The sequence below is a fragment of the Ochotona princeps genome, chromosome 19, assembly GCF_030435755.1.
Source record: "Ochotona princeps isolate mOchPri1 chromosome 19, mOchPri1.hap1, whole genome shotgun sequence".
Lineage (NCBI taxonomy): Eukaryota > Metazoa > Chordata > Mammalia > Lagomorpha > Ochotonidae > Ochotona > Ochotona princeps.
The window spans coordinates 2,815,387-2,839,375 of record NC_080850.1 but is presented as its reverse complement, the minus strand read 5'-3'; the positions used below and the strand labels follow the sequence as shown (position 1 = coordinate 2,839,375).

The 23,989-nt window shown below is 60.1% G+C and overlaps 1 protein-coding gene across 9 annotated transcripts; it reads right to left on the bottom strand.

The window, feature by feature from the left end:
• Positions 1–1,252: 1,252 nt before the first annotated feature.
• Positions 1,253–12,114, bottom strand: RNF44 (ring finger protein 44). Of its 9 annotated transcripts, none has more exons than XM_058677389.1 (11): positions 11,909–12,114; positions 3,901–4,051; positions 3,583–3,802; positions 3,263–3,430; positions 2,847–3,026; positions 2,608–2,769; positions 2,396–2,520; positions 2,113–2,200; positions 1,901–2,022; positions 1,712–1,811; positions 1,253–1,530 (listed from the first exon to the last, which is right to left on the bottom strand). In XM_058677389.1, the coding sequence occupies exons 2-11, from the start codon at positions 4,005–4,007 to the stop codon at positions 1,468–1,470; spliced, it is 1,335 nt and encodes a 444-aa protein (XP_058533372.1). In that variant the 5' UTR covers positions 4,008–4,051; positions 11,909–12,114; the 3' UTR covers positions 1,253–1,467. The 9 variants fall into 9 exon arrangements, with proteins under 9 accessions (XP_058533372.1, XP_058533371.1, XP_058533370.1 ...); XM_058677388.1 differs by lacking the exon at positions 11,909–12,114 and adding an exon at positions 9,474–9,564; XM_058677387.1 differs by lacking the exon at positions 11,909–12,114 and adding an exon at positions 8,070–8,298.
• Positions 12,115–23,989: the final 11,875 nt, after the last annotated feature.

Sequence of the window (23,989 nt, the reverse complement as noted above, 5' to 3'; positions counted from 1 at the left end):
CACTGCTATAAATATAGAAACATCACCTGGAGTTATATACACTAAGACTTTGGGTTCTCCGTGGGGTGGGGCCAGGCTGCCAGGCCCCGTGGCAGGCTGGGAGCTGGGGGGGGAGGGGGCGGACAGAGAGCCAGGGCCGCTGCAGGGAGAACGAGGGTGGTTGGAGCATCCCTGAGGCAGCAGGTGCCGGGGGGCCACCTGCTAGGATGTGCCGGCCCCACACGCAGTTCGTTCTGGGGGGGTGGGCAGCAACCCCAGCTACAGGTAGGGAAGGAAAGGAATGGGGGTGGTTAGGCAAGGAGCAGGGGTAGGGAGCTCAGCCAGACCCCCACACTCCCTGCCTTCCGTCCCCCCATAACTCCCGGGCATTCCCAAAAAGAGACTGGCCCAGGTAGGTGTGAGATGGGCCCTGGCTGGCTGAAGGGGGAAATGCCCTGAAAAGCGAGGGTCCCAGGAGGCCCTAGGGACATGTGCAGTGCAGTGCATGGCAGTTGTCAGCTGAGCACAGACCCCCGGCCCTGCCCCCCGCCCCCCACCAGCCACACACGCGCATGCAGACCGGGGCAGCTTGCTCCTGGGTTGGTCCCTGTACCCCGCCCTCCCCCATAAAACAAAGGAAAAAAATATATATATAGGTCTGAAATACCACAACCCCTAAAACCTACATGTGATTTTTTGGGCCAAATGAATAAACAAAAAAAACTGCAGCTCCTCACAGTCATGCAAAACAGAGAGGGGACATCAGGCACGGCCTCACTGCCAGGAGGGGCACCCCGGGATCGCAGGAGTGCGCTCTGCCTAGCCCAGGTCCTGTTGGGATACAGGGGCCCTGCCTGGAGGCAGCCTCCAGCCCACAGGTGGGGCTGGAACACTGTGCAGGGGGTGCAGGCCCCCCTTCACCAGTCACACCCACAGCAGCCTGTTACGGGCTGGGCTGCCTGAGGCCGCCTGGGGTCGAGGGCTGGCACATTCGGCACTGCCTAGGGCTCAGGAAATGGCCTCCTGCCAAGGCCTGCCCACATCCTGGGCAGTGCCATAGCCAGCGGTCAGTGCAAGAAACCACGTGCCCCAGGTTGGTGCCCTCTCTGTCCACCCTGGGGCCAAGGATCTCTTCCTTCCCAGATGCCCCCGTCTCACCACCCCTACCCCAACCCCCAGGGCCAGTAGACTCCCCCCAGCGCTCTGGGGAGGGATCCCTTAGGGCAGCTCTGCAAGGGTGTGGGCGGCCAGGCAGGTAGAGCGGGGAGGAGTCTTTGGAGCTTGGCAAATGCAGGGCTTATTGCAGGGGCTTTTGTGGGGCAGACCCTGGCACCAGCTCTGGAGATGCAGGTAGGGGTGCGAGCAGGGGGGAGGGTGACGGGGCAGGCTTCTGCCAACTCCCCTCTCGGGTCCTCCCCCCACCCGTCCCTGCCCACCCCCCGAGTTTCCAAGGCTTCAGGCAGGGTTCTCCTGGGCAGCCGTGGGGCCTCACTCGGCCTCCCGGGGCACCTCGGAGGCATCGGCCCGGCAGATGGGACACGTCCGGTTGGCCTGGGGGTGGGGGTGGGAGAGCAGGGGGTGCATGAGTCTTGGCGCTCACCTGTGTCTGCTGGGCTGCCTGGGAGGCTGGGGGTTACCTGGTCCCTGCACCCTTAAGATGTGCTCTTTCCCCATCACACAGGAAACCCCCAGGGGTGCCAGGGGGTGGTGGAGGTGGTAAGTCTAGCTGTACCTTTAACCATTTGTCGACACACTTGGTGTGGAACTCGTGGTTGCAAGGTAGGACACGGAGCAGCTGCCGGGCCTCAAAGTCACTGAAGCAGACCACGCACCTGGGCGGGAAGGGCACAGCAGCGCTGCTGAGCGGGGGAGAAGGCAGCCCGGTGAGGTGCGGGGGGCATGGGATGGGGTGGCCACTCACAGCGTCTGCTCAGACTGATGGCTATCAGGGTTGAAGCGGTAGGACGGGAGCTGCTCGATGTCCGCTTTGGTGAGGCCGCGGGGCTTGGCGTCACCCAGGCGCTCGGCCAGGTTCAGGAGGGCCTGCACGTGGGCAGGAGGAGGGGGCGGGTCAGCTGTGCACACAGGGGTGCTCCCCAATGCCACCCTCTCCAGCAGGGGCTCCCGTGGGACCTCATAGTTCTCCATCTCGACATCGTCCACGTCCAGATCCAGGCTGATGGAGGGGCCCATGGCTGTGGGCGACATCGGCAGCATCGAGCTAGACGGGAAGACAGGCATGGGCAGCGAGGGCAGAAGGCAGGCGGTGCGGAGATGCTCCCCGGGCTTCCCTCCAAGCAAACGCAGCCCCATCCTGCCTAGGGTAGGGGAGCTGCCCTTCGGCCCCCTGCTATGTATCTAGGTGGTGAGGGTTGAGTTTGGGTCTGCCCACAGGGCATCCTGTGCTGGTACTTACAGGAAGTAGGGCAGGAAGCTGGGGTAGTAAGGCGGTGGGGGCGGGGGCGGAGGTGGCGGGGGCAGCGGCTGTTGCAGGCGGTATCTCTGGGTGCCCAGCCTTCGAGGCATCATGTGGGAGTACGGCTGCAAGCAGAGGGCCAGGAGAGGGGTCAAGCCTTGCTCCTCCCAGGGCCCAACAGCCTGGGCTGGGGCGTCGGGGGGGGCACTCACCACGCCGAAGGACAGTTCCTGGTGCAGCGGCTCATGGGGCAGGTAGTGCAGGGGCACGGAAGGGGACAGGGTCGGGCCAGGGGCGGAGGTGGAGTAGGTGAAGCTCCCCAGGGGATGTTGGTCCCCGCGCAGGTCCACGTCGCTGTCGAGCCGCTGTAGGGGCTGAGGAGGTGTGGCATGGGGTGTCAGCCACAATCGGGGCTGAGAGAAACCCCCCCTGCACTGATCCCTGAACTCACCAGACGCGGGTGCTGGGTCTGCAGTGACACAAACTGCCCCAGCGGCGCCAGGTGGGCGGGCTGGGGGGGCGGGGCCGGCGGCGGTGGCGGGTGCAGGATGTAGTGGTCACTGGAGATGAGGTGGGGGTAGGCCTGGTAGGGCACAGGGACCTGCTGCATAGTGCATGCCTGGATCAGCTGCTGAGAGAGGGAGGTGGCGCTGGCGAAGGCTCCTCTGGGCTCGGGGCCGGACGGGAAGGCACACGGGCCCAGCTGCCACCCAGGGGCTGGCGCCGGGGAGGCCCTGCCCTCAGCCACCCAGGGGAAACACACCAGTGTGGGCCCACAGCCTCTGCTCCAGCAAGTGCAGAGCGACGAGGGACTCTGAGCGGGCCACCTGTCCCTGGGGAGGGGGAGTGCACGCCCTCCGCACTCACAGGGGGCGGGAGGCAGCAGAGCGGGTAGTGCTGCCCGCTGAACATCACGGAGCATGCTGGGAGCTGCTGGGCGCTGCAGCCGGGGACGTGGTGGCCCGCAGGCAGCGGGAGGCCTTGGGTCGTCACGGTGGTGACCGTGTAGGACAGAGGGACAGGTCCCTGATGCACCTGTGGGGAGGAAGCCTGGACATAAGGCCTCAGTTTACCCACCACTAAGAAGCAGGGGCGAGTTCCACCTGCCTTGACTCCAGAGAACAGAGCAGGCATTCTGCCCGTGCCCCCCTGGCACAACTGCCGCACTGGGGCCACACCGCACTCACCTGCTCGTGGAGATCGACCATGAACGGGCTCTGCTGGGTGGCCGGGTGCAGCATTCGGGGGCTCCCGCCGGCAGGAGCCGAGGCTCGGCGCTCCTCTACGGGGAGGTGTGGCGGCCGGGGCAGTGGCTGCTGGGAGGGGAAGCGCTCATCCTGGGCAAGCGGGCTGGCCAGGCGGCCCTGGTGGCCGGGGCTGCACCACAGAGAGGAGGCCCTGGTAGGACTGAGGGGGTGCCACTCATCACAGAGCAGGGAGAGAAAACCAGGGGACACAGCCCTGCCAGGGAGGGGGTGGGGTAGCTCAGGGATCTTCCTTCCTACCTTCCCCAGAGCTGGCCTGCAGTGCTGCGGGGTCCTGCAGAGATGCGTCGTGGAGCCACAGGGGTGGACGGGGGCCACCTAGTTGCTGCCAGAGCCCATGGTCGCATCAGAGGGATATGGGGGTGGAGGGGCTGGGCCGGGGCTCACAACCCTAGGAGGCAAGGAAGGGGAAACTGAGGCACGGAAAGCCTGCCCCCTTCTCTGGCCTGTGGTGTGAAGAGGCAGAGCAAGCACCTGTGGGGTGACTGACTGCAGAGCCCCTGTGCACGTTGGGGTAGACGGAGCAGGGACAGCCTCTGTAGGACTCAGCTGCCTGCTCGCTGGGATGGGATGAGTCTGAGGCCTGGCCAACAGCATCTGGGCCAGCTGGTTCTCACCTCAAGTGAGCCCGCCTCACCCCGGGAGCTGTCCCTGGGGCTCCAGCCATCCCTACTGCAACCCCCTGGGTTGTCTTGGGGGCTTGGGCCTGAGCCTGCCTCCTTTAGCAGGAGGGTCTAACCTAGTTCCTGCCCCTCCAAAGCGACATTTATGCCATCTTTTTTTCATTAGTGCCTACCCTCGTGTGACTTCATCTACCCTTCAAGGAAGGCCTGGTGAGCCCATTTCACAGAAGCGAAAGTGGAGGCTGAGCAAGAGGCTGTCAAGGGCAGCAGGGGGGCTTATCAGCCTTCGCTCTCTGCTGTGATAGCAGTCATGACGGGTGCCCTGGCCCAGGCCTTCTAGAAGATGAAGGCAGGTGGGCCGCTAGCTGCCCTGTGCAGCCAGAGTCCCCAGAGTGGCAGGGGGGCGAAAAAAGGGAAGCAAGAACCCCAGCAGCAAGCTGGGCACCCCACCCGGGTCGGGGGGATGGCGGGGCGCGCGGTGGGGGTGGGAGAGGAGACCTGTTCAGCTCCAGGTGTCTCCATTAACTCCTAAGACGGCCATGGAAAACTCTGGAAGCTGCCAGGCCCTATGTCAAACTGAGAGGAGGTGAACAAGCCCAGTCCTAGGCTGCTCCTGCTCCCCGCCCCTCATCCATCTCACAAAGCCCCAGGGCACCCGGAAGTGGCACAGCCAGGGAGCCCAGGGAAGGGGCAGCTGAGCACCTGCCTCCAGGCTTATTCACTAGCAACTGTTTCCACTCCTCACCACTTTCTAGAACAGCGCCCAGTCAGGCTGCAACCCACACTCCTCCTCCCCCGCCTCCTTGCTCTGTGTGCAGGAGAGCCCAGGTGCCCAGGCCACTTCTGGCAGCAGAGCTGACGATTAAATCATGAGGGGCTTACAAAGAGAAGGAAGAAAAACAAAACCAAACAAAAAAACCCTGCAGCCTTTTGTGGGAGGGGAAACAGGCGGTGAATCCTGTCCCACCCAGCAGGTGCTGCCCACAGTGGGTTTTCTTGCCCCTCTCTGGCCGTCCACCACAGGGGGTCCCGGGCTAGGAAGTAGGGCTGAGCATGCATCCTCCTGATCCCAGCTTATACCTCAGCTAAGCAGAACAGCAGCGAAGGGAAATCTGGAGAAATTCCCAAGCCCCTTCTGTGTCAGGATCTTTGGAGAGGTGCAGGCAGAGAGCAAAGTCAGAGATTTTTCTCCAAACCTCCCAGGGGTCTCTAAGGCACAGCCAGGTTCGGGACCCTCTGCTGCAGCTCAGAGGTGCCTGGGGAGCCCCAGAGGGCCTGACAGAGAAAACCAGAGCAAAGACAGGCCCCACATCCTGAGGCCATGCACAGCAGTGGACCCAGCAGCCTTGGGGCAAAAGGACCCCGGTGTGTCTGACAAGTTCACAGCCGGCCAGCTAGGACCATGCCGGCCCCCCTCTCCCCTGCACTCCGACCTAGCATGCTTGCATCCCACTCAGGCACCAGTTCCAGTCCTGACTGTTGCACTTCCCATCCAGCTCCCTGATCACAGCCTGGGAAAGCAGGCAAAGATGGTCAAGGCCTCGGGCTCCAGCACCTACACGGGAGACCAGGAAAAACCTCTTGGCTCCTGGCTTCAGACTGGTCCAGCTCTGGCTGTCAGGGTTATTTGGGGAGTGAACCAGCGGATGGAAGAACTCTCTTGCTCTCTCCTACGCTCTCCCTAAAACTCTGGCTCTCAGGTAGAATAAATAAATCCCAAATAGATAAATAAATAAAAAGAACCCTGCTGGCACATGACCCAGCAGTCTGACCACACAGGGGGACCCCCCAGAACAGCTACGGAGCCAATGCCAGGTTTGGGTCCCCTGCGCAGTGGCTCATTCTGCGGCAGCCCAACAAAGGAACCACGGCTTCACCACCACCACCACCTCCCAGGGCACAGGCAAGGCTTGCCCCCAACCCCTCCAGGCCAAGTGCGAGTCAAGGGAAGGAGCTGCGTGGGCTTGGAAAACCAGGGTGGGCGGCGGCAGAGAGGACACACCCACTTCACAGTGGAGACAACTGAGGCCCAAAGCCCAGGCTCAGCTTCCCTCACCCTCCAGCTCCCCAGGCTGGCCTCACGGCTCAGACCTGGAAGAAAGTACGGAAGTCCGTAAAGTATTTCCCACCACCCACCTCCTCAAGGTCAAACAGCAAGGGTGCCCTGGTGGCCCCCTCCCTACCTGCCCACACCTGCATGCTGTCCTGCGCCCCTAACCAAGTTTCACCTCGCCCGGGTAGGCGCTGCCCTGGGCATAACCCTGCTGGCAGCACGGCACCCCACAGGAGAGACACGCCCTCTCCCAGAGAAAGAGACGGGCAGCAACCCCATTCCCCTAGGCAAAGCTCCCCACCAAGTCCTCGGCCAACCAGACTCCCGGGGTGACCTTGGCCAAGGAAATGCCTTCCCTGCGTTGAACCTCTGCTGCCACCTCCGTACAAGGGGGTGCCGAGGTTTCGTCCCAAATAAAGCCAGAAGAGAACCCAGATGGTCCCGTTAGTGGGGGAGGGAGCCGCTGCATTCCCGTGGGGCACAGCCTCGGGTGGTGCTAATGGTGGGGAGAGCTTCCGCAGGCACCCGGCCCGGGCGTGGGGTCCCCCAGGGGTGCCTCCTCCCTCGAGCCCCTGCGCCCCACTAGGGGTGCCTCCTCTCTAGAGCCCCAGCGCCCCACTAGGGGTGCCTCCTTCGCGCCCCTGCGCCCCACTAGGGGTGCCTCCTCCCTCGAGCCCCTGCGCCCCACCGGGGGTGCCTCCTCCCTCGAGTCCCTGCTCCCAACCGGGGTGCCTCCTTCGCGCCCCTGCGTCCCACTCCCGCCTCTGGGAGCCGCAGGGGCGGGAGGCCAGCCTGCAGCGCCCGGGCCAGAGCGCTGTGACTTTAAGAGCCGAGGCTCCCGGACCATGTGCGCGGCGTGAGACAAAAGCAACAACAAAGGAAGTGGCGGCCGCAGGGGGAGGGGGCGGCTCCTTCCTCGCCAACCGCAGCTCAGCCCTGGGGAGCGGGGAGCCCCGCGACCTGGGCTTGGGGGTGCGCGGGACCCCCCCAGTCCGGGCCGCCTCGGATTAACTCCTGCGCAGCCCGTGGGGTCACGGGCCCCGTCCCAGCGCGGGAGGAGAGAAAACAGGACTTCGAGGGGTGCGCGACTGGGGGGACTCGGGGGCGCCCGACTCACCTCGGGCCGCACGTTGCCTCCTTTGTTCCCCCGTCTGGGCTGGCCAGGCCGGGCCGAGGGGGAACAATGCGCTCCCCACCCAGCCCCTGTCCGGGGGCAGCCCGGCGCCTTCCGGGGCCCTGGCTCTTTGTTGTGTCCGCCCGGCGAGGCCCGCGCGCGGCCCAGCTCCTCCTCGGCGCAGGACGCGGCTGGCCCTTTAAGAACTGTCCGCCGCGGCCGGGGAATGGAACGAATCCCACGTTTGATTCACAACATTCGGCGCGGCGGGGGCGCGCGCGCGGGCTGGCGGGGGAGCTCGCGGGAGCGCGCCCGCCGACGCGCGCCGGAGCCCCGCCCCACGCGGGCGCCGCCCGCCAATCACGCCCCGCGGCGGGGCACGTGACTCGAGCGCCGCCATCTTGACCACACAGAAAAAAAAAATTTAAACCTCCTCCTTCTCCTCGCCCCCACCTTCGCCCTTAAAGGGACCGCAGCCCTCGTGCAGGCGAGGGGCGGGGCCAGGCGCGCCGACAAAGATGGGGACCTCAGGGTGGGAAGGAGGCCTCGGCCGCTGCTCCCGCCTGGACGCGCACACCCGCCTCTCCCGCCGACCGAGCCGCAGCCAGCCCGGACTTACTGTGTCATGGTCCCCCCTCCTCGGGGGCCGGACGCGGCGAGCCTGACTTCCGCAGCCGGCCCCGGCGCTGGCCGCTGACCCTCCGAGCCCGGGCCCCGCAGGCGTCCCGGGGTGACGTCACCGCCCCGAGCCGCGGCCGCACGATGACCTCACGGCCCGCCTGCCCCACATCTCCTTGTTTATAACACGCGGCGTCTTTAAGGAGCCGAGACGGCCGGGGTCGCCCCACGGGCCAATGGCCGGCGGCCTATGCAAACGAGCTCGCGCCTGCCGCGCTGCGGGATTGGCTCCGGGCGCGCTGACGTCACAGACCCGGCGCGGGGGCGGGGCCCGGCCGGAGTTGGGGTGCAGGGCCGAGGCCGGGACGGCGGCTGGGGTGTCGGCCCCACGTGGGTCGGCAGCCGGACCCCGCGGGGCTGGGGCAAGCCTCGTAAAGAGTGGGCAGTGCATCCGTGTCATCAGCCCCTGGGCTCCTCGTTGCAGCCGCCAAGCGCTCAGCAAAGTAACAAGGCATTACGTGAACGTCGCTTAAGTCTGCATGGGGTCGGGAGTTGTTTCTGGAGCCACTTTCTTTATGTCAGGGTACAAACCGAGAGGCAGGAGTGTGGCCCAGCGGGTAAAGCCCCTTGCTCAGGACACCCACATTCCATATCAGGGTGCTGGGTTGGAGTCCCAGAGCCAGTGCAGCTTCCTGTGAACCTGCACCCTGGGACTCCTGGCTTTCTCCCGCCCAGACCTGGCTGTGGTGTTGGGGGAGTGAACCAGCAGATGGAAGAGCATGTCTGTCTGCCTTTAAAAATGGAAACCAAGTTGCGGAAAGGTTGCAAGGTGTAACAGTAGCCGGGTCCAGGAGTGGAGGGGAGAACTTGGGGATCTCTCTTAGCAACTCCTTGCCACAGTACAGCCAAACCGCAGGTATAACCAGTGCACGGAACAGGCAGGTGGGTTAACACGGCGATGCTTCTTTTTCCATCAACTCGTTTCCTCACCTCCTAGGTCTCTGTCAACCTCTAAAGAGGGGTCAAACTTGACCAAAAACATGCATGATGAGGAAAAGCTATGCATGGATCTCACCAACTTATACCAAACACACCATCGAATCCTAGCGTTCCCTGAAGTGTCCCGTGTTCGCCATCCTATGAAAGCAGCTACAAGGCTGTGCCCACAGCAGAGGGTTCTTGCACTGCGCACACGCGCACACACGTGCCTCTGGCAGTGGGTTACTGCAGCCAAGCAAGCACACTGCCCAGTGCCACTCTGGCCCCTTAAGCAAGCTCTCCCCGTCCACAGCTGTGGGGCTCGTTCCCAGCACCCCTTGCACAGTCAGGTGGGACCGCCTGGGCCTCTGCCCCCCCACTGCCGCCGTCCCCTCGCTCCCGAGCCTCTCCTACTGTGTCATGTCACCTCTTTCAGGAAGCTGTGATGTCTCCAGCTTGCATCCAACTTCTCCACCTCTGAACACAGGGCCAGGTGCACCCCCCCGCCCCCCCCCCCCGCTTCACCTCTTACTATTTCATGTGCCCACAGCCCTGTCACAATCACAGTATGTCTCACTCAACAATCCCCTCCCGCTGTAAGGGACCCAGGGCCTGGCCTTCCCAGAAGTCAGCCATCCGAGGGGTAACCCAAGCTCATGGCTCAGAGGAGGATCTCGGGTTCAAGGCCCTGGAGCCAGACCACCTCAGCCCTTCCCGCCACCACCAGCAAGAAACCTGCAGCCTCAACCCACCTGCACACTTCCAGCCCAGCTGTGTAACACTCCCTACTCACCCCTGCCTAGATCAGGGCCGGCCCAGCAGATCAGAGGCTGGCTCCATGTGTCCTAAACAGGCTCTTGGGTGAATGCCCAAGGGCAGGCTCTGGGTTTGTCCCTGACCCTCCGGAAGGCCCGGAAATCCCAGCTCTACATGGCCCACCGGCCTGGGGCTGGCCGTAGGAAGCCCCTCAGTAAATCCCCAGTCCCTGGGGGACTTCTCCCCAGGGCTTCGAGGCCAGGTGCACAAGGCAGCTTAGACACAGCCAAAAATAAACAAACAAAAAGTCACAGGTCTGATGGCGGTGGAGGGTCAGGACACAATATTGCCAGATTTCCTAATTTGCCAAGAGGTGCCAGAAATATGAATTTTTCTGTAAAATCCTGTGCATTGGGACCCCCCGGGTGGGAAGTGGCCTGGCCTCCTTGACAGGCAGGCACCGTTCGCTTGCATTTGACAGAAAATGGTTCTGAGCCTGGCAGCGAATCCCCTCCCTGCAGCATGACCACAGGCAGGGAAGGGGCTCAGCGGGTCCCACCCCGGAGTCTGCCCCACACGGTGGCGGGTGAGCAGACCCAGGTGAAAAGCAATGCCATCACCACCCAGTGGCACCCAGAGAAGGGGCCCAGCCTGCCGCCTCATCCTCCAGTTTGGTTCATGCCACGCCAACCACCTGCCACTCCCCCCTTAGAGAGGCTGTTCTGGCATCTAAACACAGGTGCCTGCCCCCTCCCCACTGCAAGCAGAAACCCAGCAGACCGGAGCCTCCTGGGCAGCTCCAGAACACACACTGGAGGAGCCGGTCGTTCCCCAAACAAGGGATCCCACATTCCAGAATCTACCCCCCTTCGTAGATGGGAGGGCCTAGGACAGGCCCCAGCAGGAAGAGGAGGGTGTGGTCACCGCTTCCTGCTGGGGCCCAGCCCAGCCCAGCAGGGGTTCCTGCCTGCCTGCCTTAGAGCCTGGCTGGGACAGCTGGCTGCCTTTCCTCCAGCGCCCCTCAAACCCCTCTCTTCCTAAGTAGGCCGTAGGAACACAGGATACTAATACGGGACACAGGCTGGGACCGCCGGTTTGGAACTCTGACATCCTAGACGCCCCCACACACCTGAGTCCCGCACACGTTGGCACCCACAGGGTGGGCTGGGGGGAACCCAATGCATTCGCGCGCGTGGGAGGGGGCGGCGGGACTGGGGTCGGCAAGTACCCTGCCTTCGGCTCTGAGAACCTGCCTAAGTTATGGGGCTCCTCTCCCCCTCTGTCCCTCCTCCGGGAGCGATGGTGTGTATGAAGCCCCCAGCTCACTGACCGCGCGGGCTGGCGAGGCGCAGTCCTTCAGAAGCCAGCTCTGCGACCTGGAAAAAAGTTGCTAGCCTGCCCTCCTCCCCCTCCCCGGGCGCTGTGAGCAGCCAGCCCAGGTGTAGGCGGGGCTGAGCCTACACCTGCCCGGCTGTCCGGGTGTGCATCTGGGTGTGAGCTCTGAGCCGCGGGGGTGGCGGGGTGCCCCTTTCTGATTCACACCCCTGCCTCTCTGCAGCTCCCACCAAGTGCAACAGCCCACAGGCACTGTGCCCTCCTCGGACACGAAAGTCGGGGGGCGCGGCAGATCCACGGAGATGAGTTCCAGTAAATCTCCCCTGTCTCCCCCCCACCTTACAGCGGCTCCCCTGGCCTCTCCCCTCTCCAGCCCTCACCACCAGCTGCTGTGTGACCCTTCCGGACCCCTGCACGCGCGACGGCCTGCATGCACTAACGGCGATATTGGGGTGCAGTGGTGGTACTGGGGTGCAGTGCACTTCCCGGACCCTCCCCAGCGGCTTGGCCCAGGGGGGCTCGGCCGCAGCCATGGGCACGCTGGGACTCCCCAGAGGCAGGCGCCTGGACCTGCGGGCGGGCAGCGCGGGTCTGGCTCCCGGACCGGGACCAGCGAGCTCAGGGCGGGGAGGCGGGCGGGCGGCAGGACGCACTCCGAGGCCTGGCTGGACGCCCCTGCGCTCCTCGGCCAGCGCGCGACCGCCCCCTATCGCTGTGCTCGCCAGCCCCGCGCCCGGGGCGCTCGGCGCAGGTTCGGAACCCCGGTGTTACCTGGGGCTGCGGCGGGGCTCCACCCCCACCCGGCGGCAGGCGCGTCGCTCCCGCTGCAGCCCGGGGTCCCGAGCGCCGCGCGACCCCCTCCCCGGGCCGGGCGCAGTGGAACTGTCCGTGGACTCCACCACCGGAGCGCGCGCGGGGGGGAGGCGGTGTGCAAGGCCGGCTGCGCGTCTCCAGGCCCGCCGATCCCGGCTCCCACGTAAATGGATCCGCCCGGACTGCACCACACACGCGCGATGGCAGGGGGGTGGGGCCGAGGAGGAGGAGCCGGGAGAGCGCGGCGAGTTTGGGCCACGCCCACTCTGCGTCGGGCGGCGAAAGGGCGCGCAAGGGCGTCGCGCTCGGGGCCTGCGGTCCCCGGGCTCCGCGCCGTGCCCCTGACTCCCTGCCGTCCCCGTGCCGTCCTCGGGGCTCCCCGTGCCGTCCCCGTGCCGTCCCCGTGCCGTCCCCGTGCCGTCCTCGGGGCTCCCCGCCGTCCCCGGGGCTCCCCGTGCCGTCCTCGGGGCTCCCCGCCGTGCCCCGGCCTTGGTCCCCACTGCGGCCTCTCCCCTTAGCCTGCTTCCTCGGCTGTGAAACGGGAGCGCAGGAGGAGGTGACCCTGGCGGCCGGCAGCGGGGACGGCCTGCCCGCACTCCCGCGGGCCGGTTCCGGGGAGCCGCCTCCGCCCTGGCCGCGAGGACCTCGGAAGGCGCCCCGCCTCGGCCCCGGAGGCTGGCCAGTTTTTCTGGCTTCCGTGGGTTGCTGGTAGAGCAGCCATCGGGAGGGGGCGCCGTGAGAGAACAGTTTTGCCCCGGAGAAGGGTTCCGGGTCCGGGAGTTGAAGTTGGTCTTTGTTCCCAAGGTCTTGTTGTCGCTGAGGCTGCTCCGTCGACTGTAAAACAGCAGCCAAAGGGACTTTGCACCTTGCAAAGTGCAGGAACCAGGAATGACCGAGACGTGGAGGGTTTGAACGCATACCCGCGCCAGTCACCCTCTAGAATCTCCAGGCTAGCTCAGGCGGCATCCTGCTGGGGATGGGGGGCTCCCGTGTTACCCCCATCACACAGTTCATTGGGAGCAAGCCAGTATTCCATATGAGCCCTGAGGATGCGCACAGCAGAGAGGCCGTGAAAATTTTTATTTATTTATTTTAAAATAAATAAATCTTTTTTTAAAAGATTTATTTTTATTACAAAGTCAGATATACAGAGAGGAGGAGAGACAGAGAGGAAGATCTTCCATCCGATGAGTCACTCCCCAAGTGAGCCGATCTGATGCTGGGAACCAGGAACCTCTTTCGGGTCTCCCATATGGGTGCAGGATCCCAAAGCTTTGGGCCGTCCTCGACTGCCTTCCCAGGCCACAAGCAGGGAGCTGGATGGGAAGTGGAGCTGCCGGGATTAGAACTGGCGCCCATATGGGATCCCGGGGCTTTCAAGGAGAGGACTTCAGCCGCTAGGCCATGCTGCCGGGCCCTATTTATTTTTTAAAAAGATTTTCTATTGGAAGGCAGATCTACAGAGAGAATTGTCTTCCCTGCTGTTTCAGTCCACCTAATGGCTGCAATGGCCACAACAGCTGGAGCTCAACTGATTGCAGCTGATCCGAAGCCAGGAGCCAGGAGTTTCTTCTGAATCTCACACATTGGTGCAGGGTCCCAAGGCTTTGGGCCGTCCTCGACTGCTTTCCCACAGCAAGCTGGATGGGATGAGGACCAGCCGGGGCACAAACTGGCACCCAGGCGCTCATATGGGATCCTAGCATGCAACTTGAGGACTTGGCCACTAAGCCATTATGCTGCCAGCAGCCCACCCTTAAAGATTAATTTATTCGAAAGGTAGAGTTAGAAGGAGAAACAGTACTTCCCTCATTGGTTCACTTTCCAGACAGATACAACTAGGCCAGAACTAGGTAGAAACCAGGAACCAGTGCTTCATCTCGGTCTCCCGTGTGGGTACAGGGGTCCAAGCACTGGGGTCATCTGCTGCTTTCCCAGGCGCATTAGCAGGGAACTAGAATGGAAGCGGAGCAGCCAGAACTCAAACCGGCACCCTTAGGGGATCCTGATGTCACAGGCAGGGGCTTACCCCACTCTGCCACAATGCTGGCAAGTGTTGGCTTTCCCCAGCGTGCCACTGTGCCTGCCCCAAGGTGTTCTGTATATATACACACACGTAAGGTGTTTTTGTTTGTTTTGAAAGAGCCGTAAAGGAAGAGCGTGCGCTCATTGGTTGATTTCCCAAATGCCTGCCAATGGCTTTGCTGTGCTAAGGCTGGGGACTGGATCGCTTAAACCGTCCCTGCTGCCTCCAGGATCTGCCAGAAGCTGGCGCTGCTGTGGAACCCAGGCACTCCGTTGCTGGGAGTGGTGAGCGCCTGCTCCCTGACTGTATTTTTAAAGTGCACACAGGTATCCCGGCACGGTAGCCTAGTGGCTATATCCTCACTGCGTGCACCAGGATCCATATGGGCCTCTCCTCTAACCCTAGATGGAAGATCGTTCTGTGTCTTTCTGTCTATAAATCTGATCTGCCTTTTTAATAGAAAAAAAAATTGAAGGAAGTGCACAGGGCAGGTGCTAGGAGGAGACCCTGGTGAATGAGGCTGGGGCTTAGCGCACACCCCTCTGCTGTGTGCTGTACTTAGCAGCTGCACACATCATGCTTACAAGGAACCTTTGCAGTGGAGCTGGTATGCCCTTTTTGCGCAGAGAGCCTTGAAGTTCAGGGTGATGGAGGTCCTTAGCCAAGGCCCCAACTGGCAAGTGGATGAGGAGACCACATCAGGGCCTGCCCAGCAGCCTGCCGCTCCCTGACACTGATCTTGAACCTGGACCTATTACTCAGATAGTGATCATGCTGGCACAGGGTCCACTGAGCTCTGCAGGCTCCCTTGGGGCTGGTGGACAGGTGCTCCTTGAGATGGGCAGGGCACTGCCTGCCTACACTAGCCTTGCCCGTGTGTCCAAGGGTGGAGGCTGGGCAGTAAGCAGCTCTTGACAGCCAGAGCAGGGACTCGGGGCTTTGGCCCTGGCTTGGGTCTAGGGCAGACAGACCAGGGCGAGTTGCTTAGTCTGAGGCAGCGTGGGAGCCTTGAGGCGGGGTACCTGTCTTCCCCCTGTTAAGTCACCAACGAAGATCAGTCTCTGCTTTCTATGGAAAACTGTCATGAGGGGCCTGGCCTGTCTAACCCTTCGCTCCGCTGTGCTGTCATCCAATATGGGTGCTGGTTCGTGTCCAGGCTGCTCCACTTTCCATCCAGCCTAGGAAAGCCACAGAGGATGACCCAAAGCCTTGGGGCTTCTGCAGTGATGTGGGACATCAGCTGAGCTGTGGCCTTGTGACCACTTTGGGAGTGAACTGCCTCTCCTGTAACTCTGCCTTTTCAGTAAAAATAACAACATCTTTAAAAAAAAGAGAGGGGAATCACGTGACTCCCTAAGTTAGGGGCAAGAACAGGTGTTCAGGTTTGTTTAAATCTTGCAGTCTGCCACCTGCTGACAACGTAGGACTTGGGTGGTGGTTCAGCAACCTCCCCAGCCATCATTGCGACACACTACAAGCTCACGTTGTCCTGAGGCCCTACTCTGCACGGGGTGTTGTCCCCAGGACGTGCTGTAAGTGACTTCTTGTCGTGTTCCCCACCTCTCGCAAGGCAGGCTGAGGGGTGTCGGGCAGCAGGCCCTGCCTGGGCTGAGCCCAGCGACCTGGACCCCGAGCCTGGCCTCTTAGTCACAGCATTTGTGGCGTTCCTATTAGCTCACCCTCAGAACCACTCAGAGCTCCCACGGCCGGCTGTGTGCAATGGATGCCGGACGTCACTGATCCTGCCCCCGCGTCTTACATTTATTTATTTTTAAATATTCATTGTGTTTATTTGAAAGGCAGAATCACAGAGAGAGGGAGAGCAGCAAAGAGAAAGAGATCTTTCATCCACTGGTTCACTTCCTGCCGCTGAAGCCAGGACCCAGGAGCTTCTTCCGGGTCTCCCACACGGGTGCAGGGTCCCAAGGCCTTGGGCCGTCCTCCACTGCTTTCCCAGGCCACAGGTAGGGAGCTGGATGGGAAGTGGAGCAGCTGGGACTTGAACCGGTGCCCGTAGGGGATGCTGGCACTGCACGTGGAAGTTAAGTACCAGCTATCAGACCACAGTGCTGGCTCGTGAATTCACAACTTTGTAAGAACTCATACCTACTGGGGGAGGGGGTTCTCTCCCGGGCAGGGGCAGCCTGAGCTATACACTGGGCTTATGTCAGGAGTGACTAAGGTCAGGCATGAACAAAATATGTGTTTACTCATTTATTGGACAAGCAGAGTAACAGAGGTTAATGCTCCCAAGTGGGTCTTCTAGTCAAATAGCAGGTCTGCCTCGAAGCTGAAGCTGGGAGCCAGAAACTCCATCCTGGTCTCCCATGTGGGTGGTGGGCATCTGAGTGCTTGGAGTCATCATCTGCCGCCTCCCAAGTATGTTAGCAGAGCGGAGTAAGAAGCTTAACCCACGGTGCTACAGCGCCCGCCCCTTTCATTAGGGCGTGTGTTCACGATTATCACATATGCTGCAAGTTTGAAAAGGTGTAAAGATCTGGGTGCAGGGAAAACCAGAGAGAAAAACCAGGAGAAGCTGGGCCTGAATGCAGTCCACACAGCATTCACCTTGAAGTTCTGGGTAAAAGAGATGGACCAGGATCCAGGAGCTGAGCGTCACAAGGGATAAAGCAGACAGCAAAACAGAACGCGATCAGCAGCTTGGTCCCAGTGTGGGAGAGGATGGCCCAAGTCCCTGTACCCGCATGGAAAACCTGGAGGACGGCCCAAGTGCCTGGGCCTGTACCTGTGTGGGAGACCTGGAGGAGGCTCCTGGCTCCTGGCTTCAGGTCGGCTCAGCTCCAGCTGTTGCAGCCATTTGGGGAGTGAAACAGCAGATAGAAGCTCTCTTTGATGGGTTTTGTCGATAAGCTCAATACCTCCTCCCTTTTCCCACATGACCCTCAGAGTATAAAGTCTGATGCCACTAATGAACTTCAGCTTTGACCATCAGTCAGAGTCCACACGTGTTATTATCGGATCCGTGCACCAAGTCCATTGCTGTGGGACAGTTACACAGCCCCAAATGCAAAGTGCCCTCATACGTAGGTGATATTTTGAGACTAGCTTTTTTTTTTCTGCCTCTTACTATAATTCTCTGGAGATTCATCTAAGCATTGAGTGTATCAATAGTTTCTTGCTTTCTATTGCTGAATGATGTTTCCCTGAGGATTCCACACTGTTTTGTTTACTCATTCCCAATTGATGGATGTCTGGCTTATTTCTGGGTTAGGGTGATTATTATAACGCTACGATAATAAACATTCAGGTGGAAAAAAAAAAGAAGCTCTCTTTGTCGCTCCTTCTTTCTGTAACTCTGTGTGTGTTTTAAAGTTGTGGATTCAGTGTTGTGGGCACTCAAGGGAGGGAGACGCAGAAATTCATGCTGTGTACCACACCCATGCCCAGATTGTTCGGTTCTGTAGAATTGGGCGTGCAGGGTCCTTGGATCTTCTGTGGACTGGCAAGCATGAGTGAGAACAGAGCATATAGCAGGTGCTCCGTTGACGTTGGCCCTGACTTCCCAGGATCAACAGATGGCCATGTCGCTCATTTTGCATGTCACGATTTCTGGATGGATCTGGGCTGAGGGGCTGCTGGTCCACCCTCCCAGGGTCCCAGCAGGTGCAGGAGGAAGCAACGACTCCCACCCCACTCAGTCCAGGCCACCTTCCTCAGGGAATGGCTCCTGGTCATGCCCTGGGGCCTGAGTCCCCTTTTCTCTTACATCAGCTTGGGTGGGCTTGCTGCTTGAGGGGAGGACAGTCACATCAGGACAGGGTAAAGCCAGCCTGGGGGTGGACGAAACGATGGAGGGGCTCCGTAAAGTGACAAGCAAAGTAGACCTGGGAGGTTCCAAGCTCAAGGTTGCCCTCCCTCCTCTGCATGAGAACCCAATAGGTCGCAGCATTTTCCCGGTTGCCCCCACTGACCTGCCCTTGCTGCTGTTAGCAGGGTGGGGACCTAAGGCTGTGATGTCACCCAGCTGCTTGCAGCCTGCCCGGCTCCAGGCTCCCGGGGGGAGCCAGCCCCAGCCCAGGAGGTGTGGCCTTTGGTGGGGTTAATAATTGCTCAGGGATGGTGAAGGCAGTGCTAAAGTCTGCCAGTTGCACACTGAGACGGGACCCACCTGAGGCCACAGGTGCCCATCTGCCGCCTCCACAGCCCCTTCCGGGGCACAGGTAGGGACCACCTGGTGCGGCTTGGGGAAGCCCCTGGCCGAGGTCAGGGTTGGGGGGTGATCAAGGGTCAGGACAAGCTGCAGGGTCTTTGGGAAGAGGGCTTGGGAAGAGGGAGCCAGCCCTGGTGCTGCCGCTGGTTGAGTTCCCTCTGGCTGCGTGGTCCCTGGGTTTTCTGTGCTGGGTGCATAATGGGATCCACCTGCTGGAGTTCCAGCAGCCTAGCCCTGCCCTTCTAAGTCCCTGGGTCCCCTGGACCCATTGAGTAATCTTCACAGGTTCTGTGGGAGACAGGGCCACCCCAGGGGGAAGTGGATCAACCTGCCTGGCCCTGAGGGAGTGAGTGTGGGGTGGCATAGCCCTGCACGTTGGCACTTGAAGAGAGAAAGCTGGACAGGGACCCTGACTGCTGGTTCAGGATCCCACCACACCCCAATTCAGCTGGCCTCAGTTTTCTGCCCAGCGGAATGGGGCAATGGCACTGGCAAGAACATGGAGCATCCCATCTACCCCACAGACTCATCCATCAGGCCAGACTGGCGGGATGGTCAGGCGGGATGGCCAGAGGGACTAATCCCGGCTGCCCCCCAGGCCTGGCTCATTCCAGGCCTTGACACCACACATCTAGCTGAAAACCAAGGCCAGACTTACATGCTACACAAGGAGTTGCAAGAGGCTGAAATACTAAGCTCAGAACCAGTCTCGCAGCGTCTGGACACCCCACTCGATGGACACTGGCTGGAGTCTTTTTGCCCTACTCACGGCAGGGAAACTGAGGCTCCGGGAAGGGGGAGGGATTGTTCTGAGACTGTCCCAGTAACATTGAAAGGCTGGGCTGCACCCAGGACCTCTGGCTTCCATGGCTGTCTGCTAGGTCAGGCAGCCTCAGTTTGAGGGGTGGGGGGTCTCTGCGACTGGGAGCTGGTGCCCTTGGGTGTCCATCCTTACACCAGGGCCCCCAGAGAGTGCATCTGTGGAATCCAATGGGGCCAGGTGGGTGGGCCAGGGAGTCCTGGATTTAAAGCCAGCTCAGCAGCTGACCCTGGGCCCTCTATCGGGGTATCCTTGAGAGTGACAGGGTGCTTCCTGGGGATCAGCTGGAGAAAGGAAATGAGAAAGTGGAAGTAAAAGTCAGCTGGGGTGCTGGGCCTGGCACCCCATCTCTCCTGCCAGTTAGGAGGGCACACGGCACTCTCCCTGGCTTTCCAGGAGGCCTCCACAAGATGTGGTTACAAGTTTTGGAAAGTTCTGGAGCGTCTGACTTTTAGGAGCTATCTCAGCCTCCTCACAGGGAAGTCAGTGCGCATCTTAAAAGGTGGGGGTCCACTCCCTCCACCCCCCAGATGCTCTCAGGCACCCCCAGGCTCTCTCAGCACTCCTAGGCTCTCTCCAGGGCCGGCAGGGCCGGCAGGGGCTACCTGCTTGGTGCGTCTGGGGGTGGACCCCGGTGGGTGCCAGCGGTCTGAGGACACCACAGGCATCAATTCTGCCTCCCTCAAGCCCCATTTTTGAAAATTATTAATTATTTTTTTATGATTTTTACATATTTGAGTAGGGTGATAAGGGCTACAGGAAGGTGGGTGACATTACCATCTCCACATTTTCTTTTTTTCCTTCCTTTATCTGCGGGGGGGGGGGGGAGATAAGGGGAGAAGCCACGCCCAGCCTCCCAGCCATCCCAGGATCCCCGATATGGGGCGTGCTCTGAGGGTTCTGCTCAAAAGGTTTCAATAGTTCAACAGTTCTGAATTACTGCCGATCTCGCCACTCCGAAAACGATGAAATCTCTCCAGAAACCACTGGCTGACATAGTCCACCTTAGAGTCTCCTTTTGCCCAAATATTCACTGCCAGCATTTGACTGGGGTGGTTGATCCATTTGTTCTGTCCTCTGTTGTGGTATCAGGTGTCCTCTACAGATTCCAATGTACTGCCTTATTATTTTTTTAAACAAGATTTTTATTCAAAAAGCAGAGAGAGAGAGAAGGAGAGACAGAAAGATCTTCTATCCACTGGTTCAATTCCCAAATGACTACAAGAGCCAGAGCTGGCCTGGTCTGAAGCCAGGTGCCAGGAGCTTTTTCTAGGTCTTCCACATGGGTGCAGGGGCCCAAGGACTTGGGCCATCCTCTGCTGCTTTCCCAGACCATCAGCAAGGAGCTGGACTGGAAGTGGAGCAGCCAGAATTAGAACCAGCACTCATAGGGGATGCTGGTGCTGCAGGTTGAGGCTTAGCCTGCCACACTATGTCACCAGCCGCAGGCCCCATTTTGTGTAGTGAAAAGGTCGCCTGTGTACCATTGGGATTCACTTTAGACCTGTGCTGAGGTCTGGGAGTGCCCAGCGAAAGGACTTGCCTGGACATCATCTAGTGCCTCCCCACCCACCTAGTCCCTGGCCACCGGCAGCTCCACTCATCTGCTTTGCATCTGTGCCTTCTACTGCCCTGTGCTGCTTGGATGCGACAACCTGGGGACCCAAGCAGGTGCATGGACGCTCAAAGAGGCAGAGGGTTTGCCCCATGTAGAAAGCAAGGCACCATATCCTGGCCAGTGGGGAGGGCTTAGGCAAACGGCCGAGGAAGGAAACGTGGGGTGTGGATTGTAAACAGGAACTGGCAGTGCCCATGGACCATAGGAGGGGGGAGAATGGCGCATGTGGCAGATAAGACGCAGGACCCACGCCTGGGGCACTGGGCCGGGGCAAGTGGGTCCTGCCACCAGCAGAGTCGTGGAAAGGTGTGACCTCGGGTGGGACCATGCCCAGGAAGCGGGCAGCTCATCCTCTGCCTTTGTACATCTCTACAAGTGATGAATGTTCAGCATGATGCTGTGTGTTAGGACTTTGACCCCGCTGCAATCAGATGAAGGTATTTATGTGAGGTCCTTGTGACCAAGAAGAGGCCAAAATGGCGGTGAGCCAGGGTCAGCCCTGAGCCTCAGCGGAGTGAGGAGAGTCAGGAGCGTGGCAAGCAGGACCACCACAAGAGGTGTTCCCCCTGAGACCTGGTCGTGAGGACCTTCAGGTGCTGTCCCCAGAGGCACGGGGCTGTTGTCACCACAGACGGAAGGGCCTGTGCCACATACAAGGTCTGTCCAGGCTGCTGTCCCTCCACCGTCTGGGAGAGAATCTGGTGGATCAGGAAGAAGAAACCAGATGAGAGACAGCTGGCTTGGGTGCAGTCGGGCCACGCCCCTCCACATCTGTACCGTGGCCTGATGAGCACCAAAGGAGCGCAGCTGTCAAGTACACACCCTGCACCCTTCCTTTCTGGCTGTCTCCTCAGGTCCTAAGGGCAGGAACCCCTGGGTTCATGAACCTGAGGTGAACTTTGTTGCTGTGACGAATGCACCAGTGTGCCTGTCAGCTGCACACCCAGGGATGAAGGTTCCTGTGGCTGCGCAGCTCGCAGACAAGGGCACTGGGTCCATGACAACAGCCCCACAGGGAGGCAGGTGCAGATGGTGCAGCAGGCGTGGCATGCCTGCATATGTAACCACAGTGGATGCCAGGAGTTAACCTCTGTGGCCTGTGCTCAGCTCCATACCAACCTCCACCACTCCACCACTACCAAAACCTCCACCACCTCCACCACCTCCACCACCTCCATCACCTCCATCACCCCAGCACCTCCAATACCTGACATTTCCACTACCTCCATCACTCCATCACCTCCACCACCTCCAACACTCCACCACCTTCATCACCTCCATCACCTCCATCCCACAGCTGTCACCTCCTCTACCTTTACTGTCACTGCTAATCCCCATGTGTTCGTACCCACCATATCCTCTCCACACCCTTGCTTTCGTACTTTCACCCAGCTGTTGTCCTCACTCCAAACAACATTTGCATCACCAGCCCCAGCATCAGCTGCTGGTGTTCTTAGCCCAACTCCATCCTGAGAGTCAGACTCACAGAGGGTAGAGATCCATCTTATCAACCACTGCTCAACTCCTCAAATGGCTGCAATGGAGGGGGCTTGGTCAGGCTGAAGTCAAGAGCCAGAAGTCTCCTACAGGTTTTTCACACGAGTGACAGGGGCCATGCACCTGAACCATCTTCCACTGTTTTCTCAGGCACATTAACAGGGAGTTGGGTTGGAAGCCAAGCAGCTGGGATTCAAACAGATGCCGACATGGGATGCCCGTGACACAGGCAGAGGCTTAGCCTACTACATCACGGTGCTGGCTTCCTTGCAAGGTATTGCTCATCTGTAGGGAGCAGTTAGGTGCCTGGCCTGAGGGGATGTTCCCAGAGCAACTGCTGTAAGTTCCACTTCTTTCTGGATCTTTGTGCTCCATATTTTGGTTTCGTCCATTTGTCCATGCTTGCGACTCAGCCCTCAGGATGAAGACCCTGTTGTAGAAAGAGGGTTCAGTTAGTCAACTGAGGAGAGCCAAAGGGGGCAACTGTTTAGGAGCGTTGGGGTCTATGCTGGTCTAGTTTTCTTTTTTCTAACTGGGGATAGGAGGGGTAGCCACTGACCAGTGTCAGAGAGATGCCAGGGCCTGCACTGGGGAAGCTGGCCATGTCTCAGACCCATGTCTAGCAGTGGGGTTGGCATACATTACTCCGATCTTCAGTGTTGTCACCCACTGTGAACACCAAACACTCTGGCTCTCCTCTGCACCCTGCTGCCACCCTTCCATGGACACACAGAGGCCAGGAAGATCTTTCTGGAAAGTAACCAAGTGCCTTACACCACCCCATTTGAAATGTAGAAGTGATCTGCTTTTCTTAGCATAACATCAACCATCCTCAGGGTCAGTGCTAGAGCACAGCAAGTTAAGCTGCTCCCTGCTATGCGCCTGGGAAAGCAGTGGAGGATGGCATCAGTGCTTGGGTCTTCTTCAGAAACACGGATGGAGTTCTAGTCTTCTGACTTAGTTTGGTCTGTTCTTGTCATCTGGGGAGGACCCCAGTAGATAGAAGTTCTCTCTCTTCCCCCCGCATAACTCTGCATTCAAATAACTATTTTAAAACCCCCAATGGGGATAAAACAATTTTCACTATATCTTACAGAGGCCTCCTGCATCCCCTGTCTTCCCTCTCCCCCCTTCTCCCATCTCTCTTCCTGACTGTGCTCCAGTCACCAGGACCCCCCTTCAGTTCCAGGATATTTCTTATATATATATATATTTTTAAGATTTATTTATTTTATTACAAAGTCAGATACACAGAGAGGAGGAGAGACAGAGAGGAAGATCTTCCGTCCAATGATTCACTCCCCAAGTGAGCCGCAATGGCCGGTGCTGCGCCAATCTGAAGCCGAGAACCAGGAACTTCTTCCCGGTCTCCCACACGGGTGCAGGGTGACAAAGCTCTGGGCCGTCCTCGACTGCCTTCCCAGGCCACAAGCAGGGAGCTGGATGGGAAGTGGAGCTGCCGGGATTAGAACCAGCGCCCATATGGGATCCCGGGCCTTCAAGGCGAGGACGTTAGCCACTAGGCCACGCCGCCACCAGGCCCGTCCAGGATATTTCATTTCAGACTGGGCTACAGCATATGCTGACAATGCACAAGACCTGGGGCTGAAAGTGTGCCTGGTAGTGGAGCTTTGGGGACTCCCTTTGGGGCTGCTGTTTTCACTGGTGGAGCATGAGAGCTGGGACTGGGGGCAGGCCAGGCTGTGTTAGGCAGCAATCTCTGGCTTGTGCTGGGATTGGGTGCAAGTCATGTCAGGTTGGACTGCAGTACCCTATGGCAGGTGCAAGACCCAGGGATGGGAGCAGGCTTGGTACGGGAGCTTTGGGGACTCCCTGCTACAGCTCCCACAGTGAGTATAAGAGCCAGGGCTGGTCAGGAGCAGGTCAGGTTGATCAAAGCAGCAGCA

Bases quoted from the DNA above. Each gene is read 5' to 3' on its own strand.
- RNF44 (XM_058677389.1), bottom strand. From the start codon at position 4,007: ATGCGACCATGGGCTCTGGCAGCAACTAGGTGGCCCCCGTCCACCCCT. The intron at 2,770-2,846 runs GTGAGTTCAGGG...ACACCTCCTCAG, and splicing joins AGACCCAGCACCCGCGTCTG to CCCCTACAGCGGCTCGACAG. The intron at 2,023-2,112 runs GTCCCACGGGAG...GCCCACGTGCAG, and splicing joins TCGAGATGGAGAACTATGAG to GCCCTCCTGAACCTGGCCGA.